A 12,219-nucleotide genomic window follows, 5' to 3' on the forward strand; every position below is an offset into this window, starting at 1 on the left:
TGATTGGATACAAAATGGCGGACAAGAATACCTACTTTTTTAGAGCTCTAAACTTAAGCCCGGTGTCCACGATGCAAGAACTGTGTCCAAGTTTCGATTTAAGCCAATCAACTTGCAGCTCTTACAGAAAAGTAGCAGTTTCATTGGCTTAAACCGAAACTTGGACACAGTTCTTGCATCGTGGACACCGGGCTTTACAACGGCCACTAAAGTTCGGTGTCCACGATGCTAGAACTGTGTCCAAGTTTTGGTTAAAGCCAATCATCTTGCAGCTCTTATGCTCGGTGTCCACGATGCAAGAACTGTGTCCAAGTTTCTATTTAAGCCAATCAACTTGCAGCTCTTACAGAAAAGTAGCAGTTTCATTGGCTTAAACCAAAACTTGGACACAGTTCTTGCATCGTGGACACCGGGCATTACAGAAAAGTAGTAGTTTCATTGGCTTAAACCGAAACTTGGACACAGTTCTTGCATCGTGGACACCGGACTTAAAGGCCATTGCACGTAACAAAGTTTTAGTCATAATCGTAAGACCGTAAAAAAATAGACCAATCACACTCGATTATTATTCGAGCTCAAGGAGAATAATCGACTGTGATTGGTCTATTTTCTTACGGCCTTAAGCCCGGTGTCCACGATGCGAGAACTGTGTCCAAGTTTCGGTTTAAGCCAATAAAACTGCTACTTTTCTGTAAGAGCTGCTAGTTGATTGGCTTAAACCAAAACTTGGACACAGTTCTTGCATCGTGGACACCGGGCTTTTCGATTATGACTAAAGCCTTGTGTACACAATACAAGAAATCGGTCCGAGTTTCAGTTTAAGCTAATCAACTTGCAGTTCTTACAGAAAAGCAACAATTTCATTGGCTTAAGCCCGATGTCCACGATGCAAGAACTGTGTCCAAGTTTCGGTTTAAGCCAATGAAACTGCTACTTTTCTGTAAGAGCTGCAAGTTGATTGGCTTAAATCGAAACTTGGACACAGTTCTTGCATCGTGGACACCGGGCTTTAAACCGAAACTCGGACCGATTTCTAGTATCGTGTACACAAGGCTTAAAACTTTGTTACGTGCAATGGCCATCACAGTCCCCGGTGCCCGGAGTTTTCCACTGGCCCAGCCAATCAGATACTTTTTATTTTAAATAAGGTAATTTTATTTTAAATTAAGGATAAATGATGGTCATCTTTGGGTTCACATAAAAAGTATATTCTTCAAAGTTTTTATTTTTTTTATTACTTCGTTTTTTACTTAAAGATATTTTATTAAATGGATTTAAAATGTATAAAAATATAAAAAATTATATAAGTACACTGATGAGCGCACCATTATAATATATAATGTATAAAAAACATGTATACATATATTTTAAAATACATATTGCATATATTCCTATATTTGTTTAATTTGGATCTCGCATCCACGTGTCGAAAGTATAGGTTCGTGAGAATCGCATTTCCGGAACGATTTGCGACAGTCGAGTCGGACACGTTGATAGAGCTACATACTCAACGGGAGGAGGATACGTGAGTGAGATAGCTCGTGTTTGTCTGCCCTCTTGACATTTCGTAGGTATGATACCGGACTCCGGAGTAGCTCTCTCTCTAGTCTCTCTCTCTTTCTCTCTCTCCCCCTCTCGCTCGTCCGCCACTCGCCAGTCCACGCCAGTCTGTCAAAAAATGTGAATGCAGGTCGGCGGATCGGGACTTACGCGGATTTCGGTTAACTGTAATGGTATCATAGGTCCACGTGTGGTCCGGTCGCGAGTCGAGAAGTACGGCCGATGCGCGAGGAAGTCCCCTGAGAGCGGAGTCGCGCGAGCGCAACGGCGTTTAATATTTTCCTTTAGATGCGACCATGGCACTCCGCAAGGTAAAGGGGAACTTCGAGCGGATGTTCGACAAGAATCTGACGGATCTGGTGCGCGGGATCAGGAACAATAAGGAGAACGAGGTGATTTCTCGTTGTGTGTGCGTGCGTGCGGTTTTCCCCGCTGCCGAAATCTTTAGTCGAAACCTAACCTAATTTTCCTCCCTCGATCGCTCGCCTTATCCGTTTTTGCAACATTTCCCGTTGAGCGCGAGGATACTTTACGCCTCTTTTCTGTCCCAGGCGAAGTACATCGCGCAGTGTATCGAGGAGATCAAGCAGGAGTTGCGGCAGGACAATGTGGCGGTCAAAGCCAACGCCGTGGCCAAGCTGACATATGTAAGTCTCTGGCATATGTAAATTTTATTTAGAGACGGTCGACGTGATGCGATTTCTACCGATCGATTTACCACAAGTCAACTTAATTCAATTCAATTCAATTTGTCCAAAGTATTAACGGCTGATCTATCCTTGTGTCTTTAGCTCCAGATGTTGGGGTATGACATCAGCTGGGCCGGGTTTAACATAATAGAAGTAATGTCATCAACAAAGTTCACTCACAAGCGAATCGGCTATCTCGCTGCCAGTCAAAGCTTTCATGCAGATACAGAGGTAAAATTTATTTTAGATGAGTCTCAGATAGATATTTTATATAAATTTTTTCGACATAATTTTTTAGGTCTATATATATATTTTTTTATAGTTCTATTTTTAATATTGTTTATATTTTTATAAACTAAATATAAAATTAAATAAAAATAGATATAATAGATTATTAATGAAAATTATATATGTGTTTATAAATGTGTATGTATAATATGCAATATTTAACAAATTGCTAGGATTATAAAAAAATGATTACCTCATAATTTATTAATATTTTTTTTTGTTATAGCTATTGATGCTAACAACGAATATGATTCGTAAAGATTTAAATAGTCAAAATCAGTATGACGCTGGTTTAGCGCTGAGTGGTTTGTCTTGCTTTATAAGTCCAGATTTAGCACGTGACCTGGTTCATGATATAATGACATTGTTGACTTCTACAAAGCCATACTTGCGTAAGAAAGCAGTTTTGATGATGTATAAAGTATTTCTGAGATTTCCCGAGGCCCTCAGGCCCGCTTTCCCTAGATTAAAGGAAAAGCTTGAAGATCCAGACAGTGGTGTTCAAAGTGCAGCGGTAAACGTGGTTTGCGAATTGGCCAGAAAAAACCCGAAAAATTACCTGAGCTTGGCGCCCGTTTTCTTTAAGCTGATGACAACTTCCACGAATAATTGGATGCTTATCAAAATTATCAAATTGGTGAGTGTTATCGTTGCTTTAGATTATAAAGTCATATATCATAATCATTTTTTTCTAATAATAATCTAATAATAAATAATTGTAAATAATAATATTAAATCTTTTACATAGCATCTTTTTCTTATTATGCAATATGTTAATTTTGTTTCTCACGTTCAGTTCTCGACTATAACTCTGATCGAACCAAAGCTTGGTCGGCGACTTACTCAACCATTAATTGATCTGATTTCAAGGTTTTATATTACTTGTTTTTTTTACATATACAGTACAATTGTAGATTTATTTCTTGTAGCTGTAATATATTGGTAGTGTATACATCAGTATCAGAACATATTTTGTAGGATTATTTATATTGTGTTTTGCATATAGTTTGATTTTATATACTTCATTTCTTCATACTTTAGTTCATGAAATAAGAATTACTTAAACTACTCTGTATAAAAAAAATTTACCGAGTACATCTTAGAAGGCAACATGACATTATATTTTCAGTTTGGAGCATTGACACCTCTAGAACCTAGGCTTGGCAGAAAATTAATAGAACCCCTTACCAATTTGATACACAGGTATCTAATGTAATGTTTTATTCTAAAGTATCTATTAATTATCGCGCTTTTAATGTCATTGCTTGTCTAGTTTTGTATCTTCTAGCTGTCTTATATTATTTTTTAAATTTATCTCTCGTAATGCGTATAGTCTTTTACAATGTATTCATCGCTTTCTTTTTTTACTTTTTTGGCGAATAAATCAATTCTTGGTATAATTTATATAACACATAATTCTGATCGTTTCTAGTACATCTGCAATGTCCTTATTGTACGAATGTATTAATACAGTAATCGCTGTATTGATTTCTATATCGTCTGGTATGCCGAGTCACTCCGATTCAATACAGTTGTGTGTTCAAAAATTGAGAATATTAATAGAGGACTCTGACCAAAACTTGAAGTATCTGGGATTGTTGGCGATGTCAAAAATATTGAGAAATCATCCGAAGAGCGTGCAATCACACAAAGATCTAATTATGCAATGTCTTGATGATAAAGACGAAACTATAAGACTGCGTGCCTTGGATTTATTGTACGGAATGGTTTCCAAGAAAAACCTAATGGAGATAGTTAAGAAGTTAATGGTACATATGGACAAAGCCGAAGGCACTATGTATCGCGATGAATTGCTCTCAAAGATTATTCAAATTTGCTCACAGAATAACTATCACTTCATTACCTACTTTGAGTGGTAAATATAAGATTTTTTTATACGTATAAATTCATTCTCTAGGACAGATTATAGAAAATTTCGTGTATACAGGTACATATCTGTATTGGTGGAACTTACACGAATGGAAGGCACCAAGCACGGACCATTAGTAGCAACTCAATTACTTGATGTAACAATTCGTGTACAAGCTATCCGAAAATATGCGGTTCAACAATGTGCCTTACTGCTTGAGAATTCATATCTTTTAACCGGCCAGCCAAGGGCAACAATGTCTGAGGTTTTATATGCAGCAGCATGGATTTGTGGAGAATTCTCTAGGTAATAAGAATTTTATATACGTACAGGCATTAATCTAATTAATATATGATAATATATTCCGATGATCTGTTAAATCAATAGTGAATTAGAAGATCCTTTGGCAACATTGCAGTCTATGTTGCGATCACAAGCTTCTAGTTTGCCAGGACATATACAGGCTGTTTACGTTCATAATATATTAAAGCTGGCTGCAACGACATTCGCTAAAGCAGAAAATGAGGAAAATACTGAAACTATAGACAAGGTAAAACATAAACACAATTTATATAACAATAATAAAACTTTTATATCATCCTTATAGTGCAACAAAGCGTGCACCATGCAGTTAGTGATATTTTTAAATAAATATATTTGCATTGAATTAAAGCTAAATCTTTATTAATCTTTATTAGTTCTAATATTAGCTTTCACTTTACAGATTTACGAATTGAAGGACAAAATAGCAACTTTTGTCTGTAGTGGCGATCTGGAAGTTCAGGAAAGATCAAGTTCCGCATTAGTACTACTTGAATGTTTAAAAGAAAATCCTGGTCTTGCACAGGAATTAATAAAGACTTTCGAAGGTGAACTTAATCCAGTTGCGCCAAAGGCTCAAAGAAAAGTAAGTATCAATTATTAGTATTGTATACATGTATTAGTTACTTAAAAATATGTTTTATTTTGTTAAATTGAAAGAAAATATGTACATATTAGCTGATATATATGTAATGCAGATTATTTACAAGTTTTGTCATAAAAACTTCATGGTATTTTTCAGGTTCCAATACCAGAGAATTTAGATTTGGATTCCTGGATCAACGATCCACCTTCGGAAAGCTCGGATTCAGAGGATTTAGATATGAATGATATTTTTATTAAGACGGAGAAACCGAATAATTCATTTTCCAAACGGGATTTAAGTGAACCGTCCCTGGAAGAACTCGAAAGGAGACGCGAAGCGAGAAAACTAGAGCAAGAAAATAATCCTCACTATCTGAAAGGCTCATTTAAGACTTCTACATCATATCACAACTCATCGAGCGCGTACGAAGACTTTGAAAACATTCCTTTCGCGGAATTAGACATCCCAATTTCTTTAAAGATTTCTAACTCGCACAGATGTCGCGATGTAGATAGCAGTCACAAAAGACATAAAAAACATGAAAAGAAGAAATCGAAGAAAAATAAAGGTAATTGTTACGTACACAAATCGTGTATTACATCAAGCATGCTGTTAGACATTTGAGATTCTTAGCGTTGATATTTTCAGATAAAAAATCTGCGTCGGAAGAGGATGAAAAGGATGATAGCTTACCATCGCAAGTAGTAAATACTGGAATTGGAGAACTACCTCCGGGTGCAGAGATAAGTGACAGTGACGAATATGATTTAGTAGATGCGAATGACCCACATAGAGCTTTGAATATCGATTTGGATATGCCTTTACGAGAAGATGAAAGATTGCCTGTCTTAGAACATAGAGTTATTGAAAATAAAATAACGAAGAAAGCTGAAGAAAAGGAAAATAAAAAAGAAAAAGTAAATTTGTCTTTACACTAATAAGTATTGTAACGAATTTAATTTATTTACATATTTTTAAAAATATTTTTTAATGATTTGCATTTTATATTGATAGGGACATAGAAAATCTAAAAGGAAAGTCAAGAATGTCATGGAAAACAAGGTAAATAACGAAAGGGAGTCGTCTGACTTGTGGTTGGAAACTAATTCGTCCCCCGAGAAAGTGCAATCTCCTGCTATAGGAGAGTACATAGAAGTGTCCAGTGAGCCACAGAAAGAAAGCAAACGTAAAAAGTCGAAGAGTCAAAACAAACACAAGAAATCCAACGAAGAAGACACGAAACATAGAAAATCGAAGAAATCGAAAAGTAAGAAAGAGCACAAGTCGTTGGATTATGAGGAAACAGCTGGGATATCTACTCCATCAAAAGAGATATTACCAGAATTAAAGGACGATATTATGAATTCCGAATATAACGCAATTACTGTACAGCAAGACATCTCCTACGAAGAATTAGCAAAAAATAAAGTCATTTCCATGAGGTACGAGCTGAGACAAATCCCTCACGACTCAAGTAAAGTTATCGTAACGATTTGCGTTACAAATATAGGTCAGCCACTTGTAAAAGAATTAGTCTTTGACGTTCCAGACACATCATCACTCAAATTAGTTAGGAATGTAAGTTAATGCACACTTGAATATTTGAAGTTTACGCTTTAATTTGCAAAAATAATTTTGTATCATTTCATGCTCTCTCAGCCTGGAGACGAATTTGGAATAAAACTGCCGTTCCAACTGCCTCTGCAATCTAGTAAAGAAACTGAGTTCACCGTTCTAGTCTCGGACGTGACGTTCGCTCAGAAACTGAGAGGTACACTGACATACATGTTCGAAAGTACAGAAGGCACGCAACAAGAAAAGCTCGACTTCACCGTGCCGTTGTCATGTAGCAAGTTCATGGTCGGGGATCTCTCTCACAAGGACATACTCACGGAACTTCTCAAAAGTGGTCAATTAGTATCTAAGATTAGAAGAGAAGTAACTCCTTCTAAGGACTTTGATACGGTTCTAAATATTATCTGTCGGAAATGCAATCTCACACTCGTGGAACAAATTGACGATACTGCATCTTTATATGGACATTCTTTGAAGGGACATCATGTGTGCCTTTTGTTAAAATATAACGTAAGTTAAATCCATGTTGGTCTGCTCCATAACTAATTTGATGATCAAAGTTAAAGAATATTAATTGACGTAACATAAAGGAAAAATACGTACTTAAATATTACGTTTGCGTTGATTTCATTGAAACTTGCATAAAGATTTTAACTTTCTAAACTTAGCGGTATAAATCAGTCTTCCTATGTTACAGAGAGTGACGGAAAATCTAGTGATCGAAGGTAAAGGTGACAATAACTCATTACTGTCGGGAATTGGAGAGGAGATCTTGAGGATCCTGACATAATACTGATCGAGTGTCTATATTTTGCAATTATTGATTCCTATCACGCATCACAGTTATGTTAAACATATACTGGGCAGAAGAACACTTTGATTGTGTCCACTACACATAATGAAATACAGATATATAGCAGCTATAGCGTATGTGCAAGCCCATTAAATATTTTCGGAAAGGATCTTACCTAAACTTCACGTGTAATCTAGATCATAAAGTTTGTTAAATATTTAAGAGATATACATATATATATATATATATATATACACATACACATATTATATACATGCATAAATACATATACATACACACATATGTACATTTCTATATGTGTGAGGCGAAGTTTCGTAAAGAAACTGCGAGAAGAGGGAGAAGGGGGAATTTATTGCCAAGAATTGAAGACACTGGAATAAAAGTAGATTAATGTTTCTATATAGGATTTAAGTCTGGTATGGCACTGATGTGCAATAAATATAGGATCATGAATATTTAAGTTATCCTTTAAGATAATTATCCACTTTCAGCTACCTTGTTGAATTACATCAATATCTTCCAAAAACTTCTGTAAATTACTATACTTTCTTATCTTTACAATGTTGCATTTACTACATGGCATGTAATAATCGAAATAGCTTACGAATAAAGACTAATTACTAAGCAGTTCTTTGTACAGTACGGAAATAAATGTTGCAATAGAAACGATTGACCCTACTTTCATGTTCAATGCCTTCAATTTTTGCGTCTAATTGGGATGATAATATTCCATGGCTATTGTTGAGATCTTTATTATTTTGTAAAATATATGAAATATTATATTCATTGCGATATTGCGTCCGATCTTTGTAAACATGGATTAACGAGCATGAAGTGGTAAGCGTATTGTGCATGCGACGCTTCCGTTATGTTTCGATAATAAGGCAAGAGAGATTATGTAAATTTAAAATTAAATCATAAATAACTCATATACATATTATATACACAGGCACATGATCCATGTATGCATAATCGTGCGAAAAAAAATATGCCCCTATGTTATTTTGCAATGGACTTTGATTGCATCAAATTTTATATCTATTTGCCTTTCTTTTAATGTCTTCTGCTTTCTCTTGTTTTGAGATATATAAAGATTTTTATATTTGAACATAAATTCTAGAGTTTTTTTTTTATGTTAACTCGCTAACATCTAGTTATTAAACGTGTGCCAAAAATCATTAGAGCTTTCAATATCCAAGACAATCCTTTTCCTAATGCGTTGACTTTTGTGCAACGTACATTGACTAATTGACTAATATCCGATTACAGTTGTATAGTAATAATTTCCCTTCGTAGATATGAAGCACGCGACATACATCATGATAGATGCGAATAAACGTCCTTAATTTTTAACTTCGTATTTTATACGCACTGCCATTGCAGAAGAAATAGCCGATATCTTCTTTTTAAGTACACAATTCATATGAGAGACGTAGCATGTAAAGCGCGCGTGCATGTTGACCATGACATATTCTATTATAAATTACACGCCGCGAAGTTAAGGCCGGCATTATTTTATTATAATCGCGCATTTGTCGAGTCTTATCTCTCGCGCCCGCAGGCGCGAATGACCGCATAGTAAAATTATAATCGGTGCTGTAAACATTGTTCGCAACAATTTATTACTCAGAAGCACGTTAAATGCGGAAGAGATATCGCTCGCCCGAATTCAACCTCGAGTTACGTGCTCGCGTAACGAAACCGGCTTAGGATTTTTGTACCACGAATACAAAATACCCTAATATATAAATTCTTTTGAAGCTGCTGCACTGAAAAAAAATTTGTTAATCCGAAAAAATATATTTAGTCTGATATGTTCAAATAAACATTTTAGTTAGTTTAACTAAACATTAGTTGAATTAATTAATTCTTGATTAAAAGAAACTAATGTTTTTACTTAACTAACCAACATATTTAGTTGAACGTATCGGACTAAATATTTTTTTCGGATTAACAAATTTATTTATCAGTGTGGCGCCAGACTATGCACGATTCGTGGTTCATCTGTTCATCATTCGCAATTCGCGCCGATTTGCTAGCGGAGCGGTTTTTAGACGAAATCAAATTTATGAATCGAAATCGCGAATAAACAAATGATGAACCATGCTATGGTCTACTTAACAATGCAAATGCTTCAAAGAATTTCTCTTCTCCTTTCTTTCAGTGAAGAAAGAAGGAGAAGAAGAACGCTTCAAAGTATTTGTAGCATCAAATGGACTACAGCTTACATTGGCAAACGGCAAATTTAATACGAATGGCGAACCTCGAATCGCGCATAGTCTAGCGCCAACTTCAGAGCGATTCTTTATGCCGCGAATCGCCGTATTCGTTTTGCGAGCGTATATTATACCTATCCAGGTCGAGATGAAGACAGGCGCATTTCGCAGGTCGCAACGCACGGCGGGGGCGTCCCGGTGAGTGACGCGCGCGCGATTCTTTTGATTTGCGCGACGACGCGATGATCCGCGCCTTCGGGACAATGCTCGGGGTCTGGAAGGTGAACCGCGAGGACTATCAGGACGGCCGTGATTCAACGAGATTCATCGACCTCACCCGCTACTCCCACGCGAGACTCATGGTCGCGCAGCGTCATGCACTCTCAAGCGGACCCGTTGTTTTCGCCAGGTATACAACGCGATTCTCCCCGACACCGTCGATGCCGTCGATACCGAAGGCGCTTCGCCACCGCTTAAATTTAGGTCGAAAAACGTAATTGTTTGATTTCAATGTCTGCGCAAACATTTCTCGGAACACTCGATCTGTAAAATCGATTCACCCGTTCGTTTCCAGAAGCATTCCAAAGTGTTTGATATATAACGCATAATTTACGCGTGACGTGTCCACGCGCTCCACTTGGGAAAGGCAGTTGGGAGAATGCTCGGCTTTCCCGAATCGGTGTACTTTTCCACACGTTTCATCACGAATCGTCTCCTCCGTACTGCGAATCGTTCGTCACATTTCTATCGTCAGTGTAATGCAACACGCAAAATAAATCAAGATATCGGCTTTCGCGCGAGATTATCATTTCAACGAATAAATTCCTCTCCACGGCTTATCGAATTAAATATGAATAATATTTGCAGAAAGAATACCGATCTCGTTCCTCCTTTTTTTTTCCACAAGTAGGTATGCTTGAGCGAGAAGAGAAAAAGAAGGAGGTAAAATAAATTAAATGGCCATTATTGGCATTCCAGTCACGTTTCAGTCAGACGAGCATGCATGTTTTTCAAGACTCGATATCTTGATTCAGAATGTCAAGAGCTGTCAGAGTGACGCGTTATGACTTATCGGTGATCTAATCCAAAATCCTATCGTTTCTACAATTTTGCTTTTATTTAAAAACAACGGACGTTTGGAGATTAAATTGGTGCACGCTCGCATAAAGAAACTATATCGCAGTATGTAAAAGAAAACCTTAATCGACATCTTTTTATCGTTAAACGATGTCACCACTAGAGAGATAAAAATTGCGATTGTATCGATAACTGAAATCATCAACATCGTTTTGTATGATTTATTGTCGTTGCCGAAAGAAAATGTACTCTTCGCGAACGAATAATTGCAGTTGTAAAATATTTTCATCTTGAAATTACAACAACCAAAAATAAGTTGATACGTACGTCAATGTGTGTATGCATTTATATACGTACGTTTATATATTTACGTATCGTGTATTCAGTTTTTCGTAGAATATATTTCACGTTCTCCCTCTCGTTTTGTTTTTAGATCGAGAATGCGAAGAATGAGATGGGTATCTTTTTTGAAAAATTGAAAGTGGTACGCGCCGGATGTGAATGCAATTTGTCTCCTGCCATAAAGCAGAGCTACGTCCGTAGATTAATGATTGTTGCGTAACTCCAGGATAATATTTAGATGTGCGCCGGAAACAGAGGTAACGTTAAACCGATTATTTATCTAAACCGCAGGCGCAGAGTGGAACGTAAGTACGTGTAAAACTTGCGAGATAAGTTGTTTGGCGACGCAAAACGCGTAATCTTATTTCTTTAATAAAAATTTAATCTTGATTTAATCTGCTTTTGGCAGGAAGAAGACTAGCCAATTGCGATGCTTATCACACACCTTGATAAAAGTTTTTACCTTTAATACAGGAAGGAGATTATCGATATTTTGAAATAATCTGAAATAATCTTTATTGCGATAAAAGTAGGTAATACTTATTAAGTCTGCGAGTCTAACTTCATTAAATCATTCAGCAATAATGATCAAGTAAAGCGCGGAAGAAAAATTAATAATCATGCATTAATCGGTAATCAGTAATCGCTCATTCACCTGGCAGTAATCATAACTGTAATCGTAATCGCAAAATCAATAATCTTTAATTAATACCTTTTACGTTACACATTTAATGTACCATTAAAATATATTTGCATTTTTACATTTAACTGCTTCAAGGAGAAATCCTTCAAATTCTTTTCTGTATAACAAACATACAAAAAAAGAAACGTGTCTAATATAGGACAAGTGCGCGAAATATCCTTGTACGTAACTTAATTCG

At 36.3% G+C, this 12,219-nt stretch overlaps 1 protein-coding gene across 1 annotated transcript; it reads left to right on the top strand.

The window, feature by feature from the left end:
* The first annotated feature begins 1,587 nt into the window (after positions 1-1,587).
* Garnet (adaptor-related protein complex 3, delta 1 subunit-like garnet) lies at positions 1,588-8,372 on the top strand. Its single transcript, XM_071772472.1, has 14 exons — positions 1,588-1,952; positions 2,112-2,207; positions 2,352-2,480; positions 2,764-3,174; positions 3,667-3,740; positions 3,970-4,413; positions 4,486-4,713; positions 4,795-4,957; positions 5,132-5,314; positions 5,471-5,882; positions 5,963-6,231; positions 6,329-6,892; positions 6,974-7,399; positions 7,587-8,372. Exons 1-14 carry the CDS (start codon positions 1,857-1,859, stop codon positions 7,677-7,679), a joined length of 3,588 nt encoding a protein of 1,195 aa, XP_071628573.1. The 5' UTR covers positions 1,588-1,856; the 3' UTR covers positions 7,680-8,372.
* The last annotated feature ends 3,847 nt before the right edge of the window (positions 8,373-12,219 follow it).

The sequence above is a fragment of the Temnothorax longispinosus genome, chromosome 3, assembly GCF_030848805.1.
Source record: "Temnothorax longispinosus isolate EJ_2023e chromosome 3, Tlon_JGU_v1, whole genome shotgun sequence".
Classification (NCBI taxonomy): Eukaryota; Metazoa; Arthropoda; class Insecta; order Hymenoptera; family Formicidae; genus Temnothorax; species Temnothorax longispinosus.

Coding starts and splice junctions, on each gene's coding strand:
- Garnet (XM_071772472.1), top strand. CDS start 1,857: ATGGCACTCCGCAAGGTAAAGGGGAACTTCGAGCGGATGTTCGACAAG. Junction 4,414..4,485: donor TTCATTACCTACTTTGAGTG/GTAAATATAAGA, acceptor TCGTGTATACAG/GTACATATCTGTATTGGTGG. Junction 5,883..5,962: donor GAAATCGAAGAAAAATAAAG/GTAATTGTTACG, acceptor TGATATTTTCAG/ATAAAAAATCTGCGTCGGAA.